This window comes from Mauremys mutica, chromosome 8 (genome assembly GCF_020497125.1).
Source record: "Mauremys mutica isolate MM-2020 ecotype Southern chromosome 8, ASM2049712v1, whole genome shotgun sequence".
Classification (NCBI taxonomy): Eukaryota; Metazoa; Chordata; order Testudines; family Geoemydidae; genus Mauremys; species Mauremys mutica.
This window is the reverse complement of record NC_059079.1, coordinates 96,010,138-96,030,563: the sequence shown is the minus strand read 5'-3', so window position 1 is coordinate 96,030,563 and position 20,426 is coordinate 96,010,138. Positions and strand designations below refer to the sequence as shown.

The 20,426-nt window shown below is 42.2% G+C and overlaps 1 protein-coding gene across 6 annotated transcripts in view; it reads right to left on the bottom strand.

Annotated features, from left to right (window-relative positions):
- Positions 1-975: 975 nt before the first annotated feature.
- SHROOM1 (shroom family member 1) overlaps positions 976-20,426 on the bottom strand; it is a 71,914-nt gene continuing 52,463 nt past the window's right edge. For 2 of the 6 annotated variants that reach the window (XM_045026680.1, XM_045026681.1), the window contains exons 3-9: positions 17,443-20,266; positions 14,623-14,693; positions 9,639-10,322; positions 5,684-6,301; positions 5,031-5,184; positions 3,497-3,769; positions 976-1,569 (exon numbers count right to left, since the gene is read on the bottom strand). In XM_045026680.1, the coding sequence (XP_044882615.1) occupies positions 1,315-1,569; positions 3,497-3,769; positions 5,031-5,184; positions 5,684-6,301; positions 9,639-10,322; positions 14,623-14,693; positions 17,443-20,157 (4,770 nt within the window). In that variant the 5' untranslated portion in view covers positions 20,158-20,266 and the 3' untranslated portion in view covers positions 976-1,314. The remainder of the gene's footprint in view (positions 1,570-3,496; positions 3,770-5,030; positions 5,185-5,683; positions 6,302-9,638; positions 10,323-14,622; positions 14,694-17,442; positions 20,267-20,426) is intronic. The other 4 variants (XM_045026682.1, XM_045026683.1, XM_045026684.1 and 1 more) reach the window with 4 other exon arrangements.

The following is a 20,426-nucleotide window of genomic DNA, read 5'->3' as shown; positions in this document are numbered from 1 at the left end:
AGAGCCGCCCCTGTCCATGAGCATCAACCATGAACATTTTCTATGCTGCATCAGACCCAAGGAGCCTTACTTTCTGATGCAGGGGATAACATTGTCTCCCTTTCTCAGTATAACAAATGTTGGTGACTTCTGTCACTTGTGAAAACATCAAGACCTGCCTTCCCCTCCAATTAGATGCTCCAGTTAGATTCTCATTTGATGTTCAGGAACCTACCTCTGATACACCTAGTGATAAAGGAGTATTAAATTAAACAATTTCAATACAGTAATATCACTTGAAAGACCTTCAATACATATTATTTTAAAAGGACATTGTCAAGCAACTTTTCCCACCTTTTAATGTCTTTTTTTTTTAAACTCATGGTTTACAAAAACTCTTCGAAATTCAACCACTTTGTATCACCGCACAGTGATTTTTCATGGCAGGGTCCATAATAATGCTGAGTGACTGGCACTAAGTGAAGAAATACAAATAAACCATGTAGCAATCATTTGAAAAATAGTCACCTAGGAAGCATTGCATGGACTTTGCAGATAGCTCGGGTAGATGCAATTTTTGGATTTACCCTCTTTGAGAGCATCCCTTTATGTCAACTTCACCCCTAAATACTTCCCTGTGGCCTGCGGGAACCCATGCCCACAGCTCTTCCTGCAGCCCTCATGAGTTTTCTGTTGAACATCTCACCCAGATTCAGATGAAATAGCCATTGCATTCTACAGCTGCAAAGTCACAAAAGGCCAGGAGGATTATTGCCGATGAAAAGAGCTCAGTGTTTTTCCCGTGACAGTATGTTCCATTATTACATGTCACTCCTAGATATTAACCGGGGACAGCTATCATTACATTGTCAGAGGAATTTCACTAAGTGGCCCATGGCAGTGTGCTCTGGAGTTGTTTATCCTGTGTTTAATTCACAATTCAAACACCCACATAATTTCTTATTTTGAATATTCAACCCACCCACAAAGAGGAAATATTTTTATGATTCTTTTATTGAGATGATGTCAGTCTGGAAACAGACGGGCAGATGACAGGGAGAAGGGAAAATGTCAAATTAATAAGGGTGACATGTCTCATCAGTCAGTTTCAAGATGCAATCTGCTACATACTGTAAGATTTTGTCATTCAGCTCATCCAAAGAGAAGAACCCTTCCAACATGTCCCTAGACCATCTAAGCACTTATCGACACTAATATGAATTCATCAAACTGATCCATGTTCATGTCTTAGCAGCAATGCGGTGAATATGTACGGAGTTCCAACACAATGCCCAAATCCTCCATTCCTGAAAGCGGGTGGCCTGTTGCTGTGCATCAGAGTAAGATGCTCTTCTCGAGGCTCTCCAGCTGCTCCTCAAGAAATTTAATCTGCTCCTCAAGGTCTTTCTGTTCAATCAGTAAAGAGGTCTTCACTTGAACAAAGTGTTTGTAGTCCTGGAGTTGCTTGTCAGTCAGGTATTTGGAAAGGATACCAGAAACCACTCTTTCCCTGCGATCCAGGTTTTCTTTCAGATCTTTTGCATCTTCCCGCTGTCTAGACAGGAGGTTGTGCCGTTCATTTAACGATTGCTAGTAGGGAAAAAGCAAAAGCAGCATACATCATGAAAACCAATAATTTCTGACAGACTCTAGATCTTCATTCAGGAGCCACAGTGTATTAAACTTAATTACTTCCCCTTGTGGCTTTAGATTCTGGATGGCTTCTCCTAGACTGAATTACTTTCCCTTGTGGCTTGCAAGGTAAAGGTGGCTGGCAATTCCCATCAAGATTCACTTCTTTCATGTTGTCCACAGGAAGCAAGTCAAAGGTAGTAATAATAATATATTTAAAATCCTAATCATCTCAGTATCTCCTGTCTACCCTGCATCTGTCTTGTGTAGATTGCAAAACCTTTAGGGCATAAAGTGTTTGTATTTGCAGCCTCAACAAAGCCAAACTGTGTCAGTTCATAACAAATTATCGTTTATTATTAGTAATAATATAAAAGAATAAACTATAACTATTAATGTACCTGGAAGAGAGTAACCTGCTAAAGAAGAGTAGCTACTAAGCGAGGGTGGCTTTTAAAACAGTTTATATTAATTTGCTTAAGCCTGGCCTACATTAGGGAATTTGAACATTTCCCACCATTGCTAACACTAGTTCAGCCGGACCCGTTTTAGTAAGGTTAGCAATGTGGGAAGTTCTCAGTTTTCAGTATCATATCAATTAAACCTGCTCAGAACAAGTCTAATCAACTCCATGCTAAACAGGGCTGTTTGAGCCCGAGAGGCAAGGGCTCCCAACGTTGCTAAAGCTTGTGCAGCTGAATGATTGGAGATTTTTGTAAAAATTCCATAATGTAGAGAAGGCTTTAAAACACTTTATCCAAAGTCCTGAGTAAAGTACCCTAACTAATGTGAAGAGCGCTCAGTGTAGCGGGTTTAGGGGCACTACCCCACTAGAAATTAACTGTTCACTGGGAACATCCACAACCAGTTCAGCTAACAGCTTAAATGTGCTTTGGCTGAGGAGCAGAGGCCAGGTGTTGCCTTGTTTTAAGTTGTGTTAGCCAAAACCAATTTAAAATATTGTCTAAAACCACTTTTGCTACTATGAGCTCAATTCCAGGGCAGACTGATCCTGAATCTCCAGGAGGCATCACATGGTGAGTTTCTGAATATGGATTGATTGTAGGTATTTGATAATGTAAAGGAAAATGATACACAAGAATACAAAGCTCTGTAGAAAAGGAGCAGCACTGCTCATGGAGTTAAGATCACAGAGGAACTCTGTGTTCAACTTGTTCCTCATTTGGGAATCAGCAATGTGGATGATATTGTAGAAAGGGATATGTCTTTATATAACAAGGATAGCAGAAAAAATATCATTCTTAGGACATAATGGCTTTGTCTATGCTATGAAAAAAAAGCTGTGTTCCTAACTCGAGTTAGCTAACATAAGTTAAATTCCTATTGAAGACAACGCAATTTGTGGAATTCACATGAGTTAGCAGGTTGAGTTAAAGACCTTTCACCTCCAGTTAGGAACACACTTTCCCCCCCTAGTGAAGACAAGGCCATTGTGTTAAATAGGCTTTCCAAACTCAGAAGAAATGCTCCTCAGTGGAAAATATCTGGAATACAGGTTTTTGTTCTACACCAACAGGAGACATTTAAGTGGCTTCCCAGATCATCAGTCCCATATACTGACAGTTTCAAAACCCACAACTGTAGTTCAGCATCTACACAGTGCTCACCTGTTCCTATCGCCACCTTGCACTTCTGCTGAAGGTAGAAGCCTAATTTTTCCTCCACTGAGCAATTATCGTTTGTGTGAGGCTCACTCTTTATCTGCTAACTACTACTGGCAAAGCCAGCCATGGTTCAGATCTGGGTCTAATTTTATGCAGAACTCTACAGTTCTGAGACAGAAATGGGTCCCGTGAAGGTCTATCTTGAAAGATAAGTGTGAAAGAAATAAAGCAGCTAAATCTCCAAGCCTCTTGTGACTCACCTTCTCCTCAGCATCTGTATTCTCATTGATTTTCCTCATGGCATTTTGGACTCGAGCGAGGCGGCTGGACAAACAGAGCAGCAGGCTCACTACCTTTTCCAGATCACCAATGAACATCAGGTAGCGCTCATACTCGTTGGGCTTGCAGACATCTTGTACCATTGCCTCTAGCTCTTTACCACGCAGAACGTACTCCTTGATTTCGGATAGGACAAGGTTCCTTTCTTCCCAGAGGGTCTGCAGTTTTGACTGAATGCTAGAAATAAGTTCCTTCTGCAGGGGAAATAAAAACATTGGAAACTTTGTTACTAACTCCCAGAATCCAAACTGCTTATAGACACTGGCTTTTTCCACAGATTGTCTCCTCCAGATTTTAAACTTTTTTTTTAATACTTTCAAGCCTGTACAGAAGACAGTTACAAACAAGTTCCAATGACTTTATAAACTATATTATTATTATTATTTTCACCCCCAAGAATGAATGTCTGGTAGTTGCCTCAGTAAAGCCAAAGAGTTTGCATAACATACCTGGCAAGGGTAATTAACTGGCAAAAAAGGGAAGGGGGAGGAGGAGAAGGGTTATATTATTAAGATCATGTGGTTACTCAGTAAGACATGGACATGGTGTGATGGTTCCATTAAAAGCTAATTCAACTCACTTCCTGTTGTCAACATAACAGAACTGAATTGGGGGGTGGGGCTTTGAATGAGGCAAGGGAGGTAGGTTGGTTAACAGATTTGGGGAAGGTGTTCCATGCACAGTGGGCAGCATGAAAGAAGGCTCAGAGATGAGAGTGGGAGAAGGATCACACCAACTTTCACTGAAATTCAGCCAACTCTGACATAGAAGGGAGCAGCTGCCAAACAGTGCGGAGGGAAGAATACCACCACATCCACTGAAGGAAGAATTTTAAGTAGGCAGATTATAATTAATTTGGCCACATTTCTACAACTAACAAGCTTAATTCTTTTGAAGAGTGATGTGGGTTATTTTTAAAGAAGCACAGTATTTCTGCTTTAGGAATCATAGTCTAAGCTTATCTTTTTCTCTCTGCACATGTGAAAGCCAATAGGCCGATGCGATCAACAGAAACTGCTGCCAGTTCTCTGAATGTAAAGATCATCTTTCACTTAGACTGCCAGATGTCATAAATGTAGAGTTCAGATCTGGTCTCAAATACTGTACAATTGTGAATCAGCTAGTGCACAGCAGCTAGTTTTGCAAGGAAGCGTTCAGCTCAGAGTCTATCCCTGATCGCTCCCACAGTGGATGTCTTTGGCAGATGAATAAAACAGGACAGAATTTAGACAACACCAGTTACAATCAATATACCAAATTCATCATGACTTTAAATGGAGTTATAATAAAGATGAATTTCACCCAGAAAGTCTCTACGCACTTTGAAGTAACGATATTGTGTTAAAGTACGTTGATAAAAGTGCTTTCCTCTAACACTACACGTACCAAATGTCTGATGATATCTTAGTTACTGTAAAGAAACCCACACAGTCCTTTTCACATTCATGTACCTACTTTCTTGGAAGTGATGTCATCAAGGTCATTTGAGCCCTCTCTGTTCTTAATCAGGATTTGGTTCATGTTAGAACTGGGATCTTCTGTACTCTGACCTGCGCTGTGTTCAGCTTCAGCACATGGTTCTGTTGGACCGTCAATACTTTTCTTGCTACTGAAGCAGAAAATAAATATGTTAACAAATGTTTAGAGCCTACTTCATGAACAATGTGAATCCTATTCACATGTGTTTCTAGACTATCCAGAATCATTCCCCCCCCCCCAAGCAGGGATGTGTCTAACCTTTGAAAATATCTGGAGCATAAGATTTCTGACAGCCAAGAATGATCATGTTCCCTTCTAATAACTCCAGAACTACTTTGGGATCTCTCATGAAAACATTTCCCGTCTGGCACATTGCATGTGATACACAAAAGGAAGCCAACCAGGGCACTAGCATAGCTATTCAGGGCCCTATTTCCCAGTCAGAATTCTACCTCCCTTTCTTACTATTTCCTTAGACTGTCTGTCCTTGGTGTGCCAACCAGAAGATGGGCCACAGAATTTGTTGCTTATTTAAAAAAACAGAATCCACAGGCGTTCTTAGCTCCAGAGAACGCATGAGACAAATAGACATTGAGACACAAAGGAATATGTAATCTCCAACGACTTACTCGTTTTCCAGGACAGGCTGCACCTCTTCTCTCATCCTAGCTCCCTTTTTCCTGTGTGATCGGTCAGACACTGAAATGTTAACAGGAAAAAGGCCCTCCAGGAGGTCTAGAGCAGTTTTCCTGGTAGGATGAGGGATGAGGATATCAGCCAGAGAATTGTCTTTGGCAATGATCTCCATAACAAGTTCTTCATATCTCTGGTCTTCAGGGGATTTGTGTCTCCTTTTAGGAAAGTCTGTCTCCTTTTCTGGCAGGACACGATTCTGGCTGTTGTACGCTGCTTTTTCATTTAAGGATGAACTACTGATTTTATCTCCTTGCTCGGACTGAGCTGATGATGCTGTGTGGCAATTTATTTTTTCCTGGGAAAGTGCAATATCATTTGCTTCTCGTTGCTGCCGGGGGGATCCCTTTGAAGCATTGCCAGGCAGAGATTTTACTCTACATTCTTTTTCCACCTGAGTCTCTTCATTGCCTCCTCTTCTGGGGAACAGAATAGGGATTTCAGGAGTTAGTTCCTTGACATCTGGACAACATGAATTCACAACTGTGTTACTGTCTTTATTCTCCTCATTCCTACCCCCAAGACTGGATTCATCTTTCTCAGGAATCTGGAGTCTACAGGAAAGAAGAAAGAAGTTGCATTCACTGTGGACATTCACTGCTCCACCAGAAGTTCTGGCAGATCAGGACATTGACATTTTCATGGCTGCCTTTTTCAAAGTTTCAGAGCTTCTGAATCTGTGATAAGTGCTCACTTTGCTTATGGGCCGGAGGGCAGGGCCAATGCTAGATATGTGCTAAATGTGCAACTGCACAGGCCCTCACATTTCTGGGGTCCTCACTTAATCTGCAGTCTCTCATTTCCAGCTCCATCCCTTTGAATTACATCTACTTTGAAAACATTTAAAAACCCTGTTGTACACTGACACCTTGAGATGAAGGCATAATACACAAGTAAGCAGAGCCATTGCAGCACTGCTTGCTATCATATTGTGCCAGACGCCACAGGAAGACAGACAAAATACCAGGAATGTGGTTGAACTAGGGCACCACTTTGTTGAGTAACACATCTGGGAACCATCTGCAATAACTTGTCCAGTGCAGGTCATTTTTAATTAGCACCACCTGGTGGAGGGCTGCTATCAGCCACCACAACTCCTTTAACCTTGTCCCAGCACTATTACTGGGATTTCATTGCCCTCCCCTAATATGAGGGTTAAGAAGGTGGAGTCTCTTCACTGTACCATACATAGAATCATAGAATATCAGGGTTGGAAGGGACTGCAGGAGATCATCTAGTCTAATCCCCTGCTCAAAGCAGGCCAAATTCCCAGACTTTTTTTTTTTTAAACCCCAGTTCCCTAAATAGCCCCCTCAAGGATTGAACTCACAACCCTAGATTTAGCAGGCCAATGCTCAAACCACTGAGCTATCCCTCCCCCCACATTAGGAGCCCAACCCCATTCCCCACCTTTCTTAGGAGCTCAACGAGGATGTACATTCCCAACAGCTATATTGATGATGCATTTAGTTGAGTATGGTTTTTCCTTCAGAGCACTTTTGTTGCTTTGTTCTCACAATGTCATCAGCTAGAAATTTGGTCCATTCAGAATAGTTTTGCAGGCACATGTAAAACACCCCCAATTTTACTAATGCCTTTGAGAAATCTGAAAGCTTTGTAAAACTTGATATGTAAATATCTGAGAGCTGCAGTTCAGCTGAGTGCCCAGCACCACAGGGTTGGAGCTAAATTCCTGCTGTCCTCTTAGGCTCTGTAGTGCTGTTGCTTTCCTCAGCTCCTAAATGCCACAGGAACTGACTGGCAATGGAGATCTGCTCTTGTAATTGGAACGGCCCTTCAAACAGTGCAGCCTCAAGAGACATAACTGAACTTATCCAGAGGTTTGATTCACCAGAGTTCAGAAAATCAGGATTAGACTTTGCCCTCTATAGTGAAGGGAACCTCCCCCCGACCCCCAAGTATTTTCTCCATAACAGTTTTTGTGACCCAGCTACAATATTGTGATTGGAAGAAACTTTACTGTGTTCCTTCTGTTTATTTCTACAGCAAGTGCCCTCTAACCTAGGAAACAGGTTTCAGAGTGGCAGCCGTGTTAGTCTGTATCAACAAAAACAATGAGGAGTCCTTGTGGCACCTTAAAGACTAACAGATTTATTTGGACATAACCCAGGAAGTATCATCTGAGGTTAGGTAGCCACTCCCTCATTCTGTTCTTCACAAATAACACTCATTTTTTAAATCTTTATTAAAAGAAAGGTATAACAGCTGACCGTTTAATATTTTTCTCTTTTTAAATGGGCAAAATACAGATATGGAAGCAGAAGGCATTAGGCAAAGGGGAAATTGTTCAGTGTACCTGAGCATGCTGGCCCTTTAAACCTGAAAGGGGCAAGAAAACCCTGTTCCAGAAACAATGAAACAAAGGCTCAGGAAATGGTCAAAGCAGTAATGGGGAATTAGTAGTTGGATGGGAGGAAAAACCCAGGACACTGTCCCTTTAAGGGCCTGGGATCAGGAGCCCTGTAGTGTAGGGTGGAGCAGGGCTCCCCTCCCTCCCAGCCAACTAGGAGGAGCTCTCTGAAAGCCAGGGCTGGCTCCAGGCACCAGCCCAGCAAGCAGGTGCTTGGGGCGGCCAACGGAGAGAGGCGGCACGTCTGGCTCTTTGGCAGCAATTCAGCGGCCGGTCCCTCCCTGACAGAACGAAGGACCAGCTGCCGAATTGCTGCCAAAGACTGGAGCGGCGGCGGTAGAGCTGATCGCAATCGACTTTTTTTTTTATTTTTTTGCTGCATGGGGCAGCAAAAACCCTGGAGCCAGCCCTGCTGAAAGCAGGCAGTATATACGCTGCCTTCTCCCTCAGAACAGGGGAGATCCTGACAGAAGGAGGACTCCAGGGCCAGAAGGCTGTGCTCCTGCTGAGAAGGGCCAAGAATGAGGACTTCCTGAGGGGCAGAGTGGGATATAATAGGAAAAGAGCTCTGTGTGGTAGAAGGGCCAGAGCTGAGGATAAATGTTTGGGTTGGGGAGATGGGCTTTATTGTGAGGATTATTTTGAACTCTATTATATACTAAACCTCAGCCGAGGGGGAGGAGGGTGTGTGGGAGTTTTAAGGGGACTGAAGAGGGAAACCAGAGGTACGCTGCAGTAGATCCTGGTACATTCAGCTATTGAGGTTTTGTGGGTTGCTGCTGCTTTGGGGGGGGGGGAGGGGTTTGTGTGGGGGTAACACTTGTTTTAGAGATAAAAGCGAAACATGTATTTAATCCATTCAGTCAGCAGTCCCAGGTGTCAAGGCTTCTCCTTTTGTGCTGGTTTCCTCCTAAAATTTTGGGCTTTGATGCAGCACTTCAAACAGAAGCTTTGATGGCAGAAGCTACTGACTATAGGGAATAAATCATTGTAGTCATACTGCATTTACTATATAGAATAACCACAGCCATCTTTTTAAAGTACTTTAAATCCAGATTTGGTAACAACTTAAGTGCACGGATGAACACACAAAACCTGTGTAGTTTATGCAGCCAGTTTGCTTGTGCAATTACGGTGTGTGTTTTGTGTATGCATGTTATTGTACATCCAAGTGATCATGATATCTGCACATGGAATTACCAAATTCATGGTTCATTATTGCACAAATTAGCAAGTGTGTAAATGGCCAAACTATCTGGATCTCTGGCCATTCAGATTTCTTAATGAGTTTATTATATACAGTGGCTTTTTCACAGTGACTATTTTTTCCTCTATCTAAAAATCGGTGATAACTGAATGGAGTCTTATGAAGAGGGAGCACGGAGGAAGGCTGTAGAGGTAGGACAGGAGGCAATATCTCTGTGCCTTTCTGCTTGGTATGGTTTTGTACCTGTGATTATTTTGAAGATCACATGTCAAATTATTCACACAGAGCAATAATTCAGGAATAGAAAGGTTACCTGGCTTTTTGTTCTGCTTTACTTTGCTTTCCCTCCAAGGCAACTTGCAAAGACAATGCAGTCGGGAGAGATTCCGGCATGTCTGTCCTTGAAACTAAAGTATCACTTTGTCCATAGAGACAAGAAGGCTTTGACGTTATTTCTAAGCCATTAGTGACGGAGTCATTGAAGAAAACATTGTCTTCTTCCACAGAAGATAGGGCCAGTGGAGAGTGAAGAGGAGACTCTGAATGTAATAGTGGAGATTGCAATGTGCCCAGGGAGGATACACACCATGGGGGTAGATTTTCAGTACCTAAGGAAATGCCATAGGGCTTTGTTGTGCTAGGAAGCCTTTCAAGTGTTTGGACCATTGTATCTGATCTCTCGAGCCCCACAGTGTCTTCAGTATTTGTTTGTCTGGGCAGATTTCCTGATACAGACTTGGTGCCGTGCAGATCACTTTGATGGTTTGCAGCTGAGCTGTTTTTACCACGTTCAAGTCCAGGCACTGGCAAGATGTGCAGGCTTTTCATGTGATGAAGCTGATCTGTGCTTTGGCTCAACAATGAAAGTCTTACAGTTTCTGAAATTCCAATTTCTTCCATAGACTTTCCCCTTCCTCTGGCTGTGCAGACTCGCTGCTTTTCATCTCTCACGCAGTCTTTTTCCTCTGCCAAGTCGACTTCATTCTTTGATGGGAAGCTAAAATTTCAAATCATATTTCACATTAGCTAATTGCTAATGCCACCATTTGGAGGCATTTTATTTATTATATGGAACTATTTAGTGCAGGTAAAATACAAACCTCACATGACCTTGAGCTGGCACTTGTAGTTTAAGTCCACCAATGATACTCAATTGCTGGAAAAATCATTTTGTCAATCAGGGTTGAAGAGCGCCACAAAATAGTGACAGCCTGGCATTGTATCAGTGTGATGCTGTTGTATTGTGACTCAGCATGATCTCATATTGAGACAGCATCATGAGGGATGGCACAATTACTTCATCCCTTTTGTCCACAACCTAAGAATGCGTTTACATGGCGACGTAGCACACAGCAAGCTGGGGTGTAAATTTACAGCTATGTGGACCCTGCTGGCACACACTGAAAATTCCACCATGCACTTTGATGTACTCCATGTAGTGTGCAGCAGACTAGTGCACTGTATTTTCACCACCTGGGTTGCCGTGCACTAAGTCTCTGTGGAGACAAACCCTAAGAAAAGCACTGTAGACATGTCAGAGACTCCTTGGGCCTGACTGACAAAATTCCAACAGTGAGATCTGGACTGCAGGGTAAATTATTACGAGGAGAAAGTGGTAGGTAATGGGTAACAATAATTGGGGAAAAAACAACTTCAAATGGGATTACAGACTAGAATGGTTACCAGAACCTGGGTAACTTCTGGATAAACGCCTTGAAGTTAGCCAATCCCTGTCTGGGGGAAATGAGATCCTTCATGACAGCAGGATCAGTGTTGCATTAACACAATACACAACTGGGACAACTGGAACTCTCCAACCAATAGTAAAGGCACATATGTGAGGCCTGCAAGCTACTCTGCTCCCATATTTTGGAGCAATTAATAGCCAAACAGTAAATCTGCACCAATTTCCCTGACAAGTTTGCATTTGCCACCAGAGTTCCGCGGAACACAGCTACAGTATTATGACAGGTTTCAGAGTAGCAGCCGTGTTAGTCTGTATCCGCAAAAAGAACAGGAGTACTTGTGGCACCTTAAGTCTTTAAGGTGCCACAAGTACTCCTGTTCTTTCTACAGTATTATGTTGCACAGTAGCAGAACTTGGTGGGTTGGGAGGTAAAGGGAGAGATTATTGTACAGTAGGAGGCTATGGCTTCCTCTATAAATGTAGGACAATGAAACCTGAAGTTACAGTCACCTGCATTAATAGCCAGCAAAATCGGTCCCTACAGGTTTTCCCTTCTCTCCCATATTCACTTGCCCTGTATTAAGACATCACCTGTGAAATGTTTGTGACCATACATGGACTCACCCACACTTCTAGTTGCATCAAAAATGACCTGCTAATGTGAAGCTGCTCCGCCTGAATCAGGAATCTCAGACAGACCACTGAAGGCCTGCTGAGACAGGCTACCCTATATCAAGCAGCCCTGCTACTTAGAATGGCCAAAACAATGGGAGTCCTAATGGTGGGTATTAACAAGCAGTTTTCGGTGTCATTTTTGTTGTTGAAGCAAGAATTGATTGTTCCTCTCCCAATTCTTCTGGGCAAGCGATACAGGGTTAAAATACTAAGAGCTTTTCTACGTAAATATTTATTTAAAATATATATAAACTCAATGCTTTAAGCATTCTGACAGGATCTCTATGTTGTTCTTCTGTGGACAGGTCTGGCCTACCCTTTAGGTGCTGTTTTTGGCAGAGATCAGATGGTGGAGCTATGCACTCAAGTGAGAAAAGAACTGAAGCTATGATGGTTTGCAATATGGAGTCTTTTACTGTAAAGAATTCCAGCCCTTTTCATGCATATTTTGTTGTACATTTTATACTTTTGTTTTTGTTCCACAAAGAGGCAAAAATGATTTTTAAAGCTACCTAAAAGGAAAGAAACTGATTTGGGGAATAAATAACCCTACTCTAAGGATGTGGGATTGTAGGGTGAGAAGAACCAGAGAAGTACTGAGCACCTGTGACTCCCACTAAAGCTCCACACTTCTCAGGAGCAGGCCCTGAAGTGATCTCTCCTCAGGTAAAAGCCTTTAGATGTCAGATGCATCCCTGTGGGGCAATGGCTGTATTATGCCTGGCTAACTGACATCATGTGGAGGTTGCAAGTGATTCAGCATTTCAGAGCAGGCTCCCAGGCAACACTGCCTTTTCTGCGCTGCTACAGCAGTCCCTGGTGGCAAACGCACGGAGTTGCTGCCTTTAACCAACATTTCTAAAAAAGCAACCCCCGTCCCTCCCCTTTGGATCTGTGTAGCTTGGAAATAAGATATCATTATTTCAGCCGTCGTCGCCAGGTAGGCAGCACAAAGGCTAAATAAAAGAAGGGTAAATAAAAAGCAGAATAAAGACAGCTGTTCTGAAGTGTATTTCCCTACAGTCAGATGCATAATAAAGGGCTAAATCCTGTGGTCCTTACTTTGTTTTCACTCAGATAAAACTCCCCATAATGAGGTTAGGACAGATTGAAAGATGGATTAGGACCTCAGGATTAGCCAACAACAACAATTTGGCATGTGCATAGCACTTTGCATCTCCAAAGAATTGTACAAATATTAACTAACTGATTACCCACAGCACCCTTGTGATCCCTCACAACCTCCATTAAAAAAACCTCAGACTGAGGGGTAGTATGGAACGGAGGGAAGAGCACAGAGCTGGGGGATCAAACTCCAGATTTCTCTGCCACTGAATCCTTTTGAGGCACTGGTTAAGTCTAACCACCTCTGTGCTTTGGTCTCCCCACTTATAAAACAGAGAGAACATCACTTCTGTACCTCAGAGGTGTTGTAAGGAATAGCTAATATAAGGGGAATGCTTTGAAAATAAGCAGTGCTTTTAATGTCTGCAGTCCTTTTGTCTCTGAACTAAGCATGATTTCACCTGTGATCTTTATAAAGATTAAAATCTCTAAATAGTATTTTGTACATTTTGGGCCCAAGGAGTGCTGAGGGCCTACTACCTCACTGGCTTCAGGATCAGACTCTACATTTACAAGTTTTGAGATAGATTTCCCCCTACTTTGGCAATTATTAAGGCCACGATGATGCTCTCCATGTCTTTTGTGAATATCCACCCTAATATGACAGCGCTTCCTCGCTGAAAACGCGACACTGCATTTTATTTGTATTGGAGAGCCTCCTCGAGTTGATGTGTCAGGTTTCAGTTGAAGCACTGTGAATTATATGGTACCAGTGTCAGTCTGAGGGGCTACAGAAGTTTATGGATTCATATATCAGACTACTTCACAGGTGACTTAATGAGAAGTCTCTACACTTAGGCCCTGTCCACACTAGGACTAAAGCCATGCTAGAAACAGCTGTCTCTAAACATGGCTGATGGGCAGAGCCAGCTCCAGCATTTTTACCGCCCCAAGCGGCGGGGAAGAAAAAAAAAGCTGCTATCGGCAGCACTTCAGCGGCAGCTTTACCGCCGCCGCTTCATTCTTCGGCAGCAGGTCCTTCCCTCCGAAAGGGACTGAGGGACCCGCCGCCAAAGAGCCGGACATGCTGCCCCAAGCACCTGCCTGCTGCGCTGGTGCCTGGAACCAGCCCTGATGATGGGAGCAGGGTTTTACTAGCTCTTGTCTAACAGAGTGGCTCTGTCTACATTCAGGATTTTCAGAAATTCTCCCACTGTTGCTTTAGCACTGGTGCATCTCTATGGTTGTAAATAGCAGGAGGAGCATCCTACCCTGCTCTGAGCTACATTAGCATTCTCAACAGTTGTTAGCACTAGTAGAGCTGCACTGGTTCTACAGCAATGGTGAGAGGTGTTCACCAAAAAACAACAAAAAACCCAACACTTCAATGTAGACAAGGGCCATATGACCAGGGGTTTATTTAATTCTATTTTACGCCTGAGAACTAAACTAAAATTCTGTAACAAAGCCATAAGAGAGATGACAGATTAAATATGTTTGTTAGTAGCCATGTGGCTATCTCGGTGGGGATTAGGCTAAAGCATGGTTTAATAACACCTTTCTAATCCTTGTGCATGCTTGTCAGGGAAAAAGTTCTGGAACCCTGCTAGCAACAACTGTGTTTAAACACTGTTGTTGCTAGCTAGCACAAGTTTGTTTCCAACATTGGCAGGACCTGTACTTCCAAAAAAATTAGGAAACAACAGACTTCAGTTACGAATCAATCATACTGTAGGGCATAAAAATTAACATCACATTGAATTTACTGTATTGCAAAGAAACATAGTTAATGTAGTTTCCCACTAGTGTTTGAAAACATTTCTAAAGCATTGTTCATCTGGGGAGGGTGGAGTCGTTCTCACAACCTTACCTGGGGATGATGGGATAGTTTTCACAACCTTGAACAGATGATGCCAGGAAAGTTGTACATCTATGAAGGTCCTGAAAATGCAGAAGACTTAACTTGAGCAGCATTGTCAAATTCTTATTGTTTTTGTGTACTCAGCACCTCCCCACGCCTACTAAGGTGGAAACTCAACAATAGCTCAGGAAGCAGTTTACTAAGCATTTTAAGTGTTTGTTTCCTTTCAGTCATGTCATTCCCATCATTCTCTCCCAAGTTAGCATCAGTTTTTTTCCCCTTAGAAAAATATGTTTGTTAGGACTCCTAGATTTACAGACAAAATTGGGATTTTATCAGCATTTCTCCATGACAGGAGAAGTATCAATGAAGGTACATTTTACATGCCTAAGCAGAGACATGTTACACAGTGCTCAACCGTGCCCCACAATCTAATGAAGCCCTGACAGTCAGTAATGTGTTTCATGGTTGTTGAATCATAGAATCTTTTGGATTGGAAGGGACTTCTAGTGAGTTGTCCAACTCATCCCAGTGTATAATAGTGGTTATTACTGACACTTGGACACTACAGTGAGTGGTATCCTACAGATAGATACATCATAATCAAATTTATTCTATTATCCCCAAACTATCCAAAATTGATGGGGTTTTCCAGGCTAGGAGGCAGTCAATTAGGCACATACTAGACTAATTATCTACATGTTCTTCTCAACTGTGTATCAATCCCCTCTGCTTATCAGAGAATCTAGTCTATCCTCCAACCCAGAAGTAACCCAGACATTCATGGCTTTCACAGGTATTGTTCTGGGTTACTCTTCACAAGGCTAAGCTCTAACATGCTCATGGTTTGAAAAATTCAAAGCTACAGCCATGGGAACATGAGGTTGAATGATCAGATAGATTGTCTATCAGCATGGCAGGTGAATATTAGCAATACAGGAGCAAAATATTGACTCTACCTTTGCTTGTCTACAGTTCTGAAAATAGGCATCGTTGGCGAGAGTTTCTTATCTCAGTGGCAGTTCCATTAGCTAGAAGACGCTAATGGCAGAAAAGACTCTCTTCTCTTTCCCTTTTGCCTCTGTTTATTTTCCTTATCTTTCTTTTACAGAAATATTGACATGTATTGTCCTCCAAATTCTGGCACTGAAAGGTGCATATTTCTGCCCGGACACGGGGACAATGTTCGCTGTGCATGTAGGAAATAAAGCGAATGGCCAATTTTACTTGTTCCAGCAGGCTTCTAAAGTGTTAGTGTTTGCCAGAAGTCACATCATTGTATTATTTAAACTCAAGGCTGTTGTGTCAAGAGCAAGGGCAAAAGGAACCATTCATAAAGACTCAGCATTGTAGTCTTTTATGGTGTATAGTGAGCTGACCATTGGTAGCAAAGCAGTGTTGTTCTATATATGTAAATATCTACATCACATGCTCTTCACGACAGTATCTGAGGTATCGGATGAGAACCACTGTTTTATTTTCCTAATTGTGGTAGCATAAGTAGCCCAGAGACCTTCTTGCTATCCCAGAATGAGTAATTTTGAGATCTAAGTAGTGTGTGGGAAGTTGTATTATGAGAAGAGATAGATCCATGGAAGGTTCTCTCTCTTCTACCAAGTGGAGAGCCACCAACCTAGGAAACAGAAATCTCAGTCCTATAAAACAGATTGCTAAATAAACAGCGATGAACACATATTCATCCTGTGCCAGTCTGCAGTGTCCATGAATTACTTCTACCTGAGAAAAGCAGGAAATCTAATTTCATCAGGGTAACTATCCAAAAGTATCTGTTTAGCTATTTTCCGTTTTTTAAAGTGGCTGGGTGTGAGATTTGAGAAAATTGGGAAGGATGCACAGTTGCAATGTATAACTAGACCACGCTCAGTAGTTTCTGCTGAGTTTTACTTTGAACATCTGGGTTCAATTAAAAAAGTCAAAAGTGAAACTCAGGTATGGGAAGAAAGACTTCATAAGAGCCAAAATAGACAGACAAACATAAATAAATACATACATAAATAAAATATTTGCACTAATTCTGTCAACTGAAACCCATGGATTTCTATATATGGCTTTGCTTTTCAGGCCAAAAACCACTTAAAAGGTGTTCCCTCAAAAGACTTACCCAGGAGAAAAAAGTTTCTTCTGGTTTCCTCATGGACACTTGGGATACAGCAGGTTTCAGGCTACCCCCTACCTCCTTGGCAGCCCACCCAAATTCCTCTCTCAATGGTCAAATCAGGCTCAAAATCCAGAAATCTATCCTTGTGGAGTTTTCAGATGAATTTCTACCTGCCCTGTTTGTTTGTCCCTGAAAGAATATGTAATACTTAGCATGTAAAAGCTTTTATCATGGCAATGCACTTAAGTTTTCAACCTCCAGGCATACTTATTAGCAATTTGTTTTCCATTAAAAAATGAAAATCTACAGTTTGTCTGCAAAGCACTATGCATGCCAATAATTAACAACCATTATTGTCATTAATTAAACATAATATTTTAAAACATTTAAAACATTGCTTTTAGAACTCCAAACAATGAATTGTATGTTCTCTCTTCTAATCTATTCCTCCAACCAAACTCCAAGGGAGGTATGCACATACGGTTTGCAAACAACTGTGATGTTTCCTATAGAATGACAAACACAGCATCCTAATTTTTTGTCTTCCAGGTTACAAGAACAGGCTATAGCTCACTAAGGGTCAGATTATTAATTCCTTACTTCCATTGGTGAGCAATGAGACTACTCATGTGAGCAACTACTCATCAGTATAAGAAAAGGGTTCACAGTCTGGCCCCAAACCATAAATTACCTTATAATATCTTTCTTACCTGTGCAGGAGAAGGAGATGATTTTGATCGTTCTCGATCTTTGCTGAATGCAGAAGCCCCAGATTGAAGATTTTCAGCTGAAGCACATTTGCCGGTGCAGTTTCCATCTGTTTCCCTGACAGCAGACTTGGGTTTTGAATGTACTGTCTCAGTAGCAGAAGAACTAGGACTGTGTCTATTGGTCCTGATCCCTGTGGCAATTAAAGCAGGGGAGGGTTCTGGAATTCTTTCTGGAGAGAGAAATTGGCAAATTATCTCATTCTTTTGGGTCTTTCTGCTAATATCTGGGTTGGAAGTCTTGCCCTCAGGAAGCCTCTTAGCATTGGAAGGCCTCTTCTGCAGGGGTGGTTTGTGCAGAGCGCTAGCGGGCCTTTGTGCAATCTTTCGTTCCATGTATTCAATAAGCGCAATATGCTGGATTTGCTTCAACTCGGTCTTGGAGAGATTGGAACTGGCAAGCGCACTCCCGCAGTTTTCCAGAATCTTTCTTCTGCCTGCCATTGCATCTTGTTCATTAATTTCATCCGACTTGACCCCTGTGCTTTCTTCCCTCCATGATACACCCTGATCTTGCTGATCCTCCAGTTTATTGAGCTTCTCGGGTTCAGAATAGCACAATTTCTTTTGTTCTTCTGTTATCCTTTTTCTTCCTCCTATTCGAGCAGCTTGTGGCTTCTTTGTTTCTTCATCTTTGCTGCTATTTTCCAGAGACTTGGGAGGAGGAATCAACTTAGCATCCTCATTTGCACTGGATAAGGACAACGATCTGAGATGTTCAATTGAAGGTCTTTTGGAGGGTTTCTGCTTCAGCCTTATGGGCAAACTCATCTGTAAATCCTTTCTTTTGAAAGATGTTTCTCTCAGGACCTTTCTCTGAGCAACTTTAAGTTTTTCCCTGTAATCATTCTTGAAACTCTCATCCACTGATGAAGCAGAGCTCCCCAGAATTACATCACCAGTCTCATTAATGGTATCATCCCCTGTGCACTGAAGGTGGTGTTTGTTCTTTTGAAGCTGGTTAATTTCTCTTTGTATCTCTATAGGTTGTGCAGAAACAGGGCGATTGCTCCTTGGAGAGGTCTTAGGCAAACTCGCTGAGTCTTCATCTTGCTGAGTGTGATTTTTGTGACTCAGAATGTTGGTGTTTTTCCCACCAGAAAGGTAATAAAGGAGCGGAGTTGTCTGCCTGTTTATCTTTTCACTGGCAGGATCATCCTGAGGCTTCCTTTCAAGCTTCTTTTGAAACTGAAGTTGGTGTTTTCTATGATGAACAGGATTTAGGATGTCCTCTTCCTTTGGGTTCATGCTAAGGTCAGGACCGCTATTGTTAGCTTGTGTTTCTCTCTGGAGTCCATTTAGAAATTGGGATGGGGAGTCATTGTTTGGTCTGTAATAAGATGTTTGGTCAGCACTGTCAGAAAATTGCTTATTTCCAAAATCCAATTCCCCATGGTGAGTAGGCTCTGTTTCTACACCATCCAAGCAGTCGGACAGTGGTGATTTCTGCATTTTGATATGTTGATTGAGAAGTAGTTCCCAAACATCGTTCCTGTTTTCTTCTTTGGAGCCGGAGCACCGATTCTTGTCCTCAGGGCTGTTCAGTTTCTCAGACACATCTTCATTTGGAAGAGGACAGTCCATGTATTTTAAGTCTGAGCTACTCTCCAATACATCCTGATCCAAGTTTGAATACTCTTCAGTCCAGCCTGGGCACTGAATGCAGGGAAACTGTCCCTCTTGTTGGCTGGATTCTGAGACTCTGCTTGGCAAATCTGCTTCTCTAAAGGGTGGTTTGTGTACACCACAGGCAAAAAGATACTGTTTGTTCTCTTGTGTATCATTAACAGCACAGAGGTTGGTATGCAGTGGATGAGAGGACTTAGAGTTCATCTCTTCAGGAATTTTATAAGCTTGGACTGAATTCTGAGTACAGAAAAGATTTGAGGTCTTAGCCAAAGAATCAGACTTTAAATATTCTTGAAAAATAATAGAAGAGGGTCTGATGAAAACATGAGGCTTGTTTTGCTTTGTGCCATCTTGGGATGGATCCCGCTCTTCGCTTTCCTCGGTCATTAGCCCCTCATTCTTCGACCTGGATACCCAGTTTGTCCCTGAATCAGAGGGGAGAAGGACATTGCTAATATCCTGAGCACAAGTAGCTAGTTGCACACTATAGTTAAAATGATTTCCAGAATTAGATTTCCCTCTTGTATTTTCAAAATTTCTGGTAGCTTTATAGCTATGAAGTCGTGCTGGTGGTGATGGTGGATGAGGGGGTAAAGCCAGAGGTGATGGTGACTGATATAAAGTCCCATGGGTAGGAGTGCTTCTGTATTGTCCACTGAGCCCAGTATTGTCCGAGTTGTCATGACTACTCAGCTCCAGTGACTTGTGTTGATGTGTGGGTTTAGGATCAGAGTTTTTTGCATTAGGATTATAAATTCCTCTTACATATTCCGAGTCCATATATGGCAATTGCTCTAAGGGCACACAATAGTTTTCATTATAATATGATGGAGACTGATATTCTGGAACATTTGAGCCACCAGAGAAAGAGCTGTAAGCAGAGTCTAAGAGGTGGTCTATGCTGCTGATGGATTTAAGTGGCGAGAGCCTGTTTCTATAATCAGGTGAGGCCACTGGCTCCAACAGTTCTGCAATTCTGCCAGCTTGCTTGAGGTTCCATCTTTCTATCTCATTCCCATAGGAAGCCATTTCTATGGACAACCAGCTCCTCCAGGAAAAGAATTCAGATTAAGTCTCCGTGCTTGTGACTCAACACATTTTATTGTATTTAGCACATTTCATGTGTAGGTAGATGATCCTGGAGAGAAAAACAAACATTTGAAACACAGCCATAGAGCATGATGATTACAGATTTAGACAGAGCTGTAACTAGGCATTTTAGCACCGCGGGCAAGCAAGCATATTTGTACTCCCTACTAGTTTTTCCCCTTCGTTTCTCTGCCCCATTTTCCTACCCT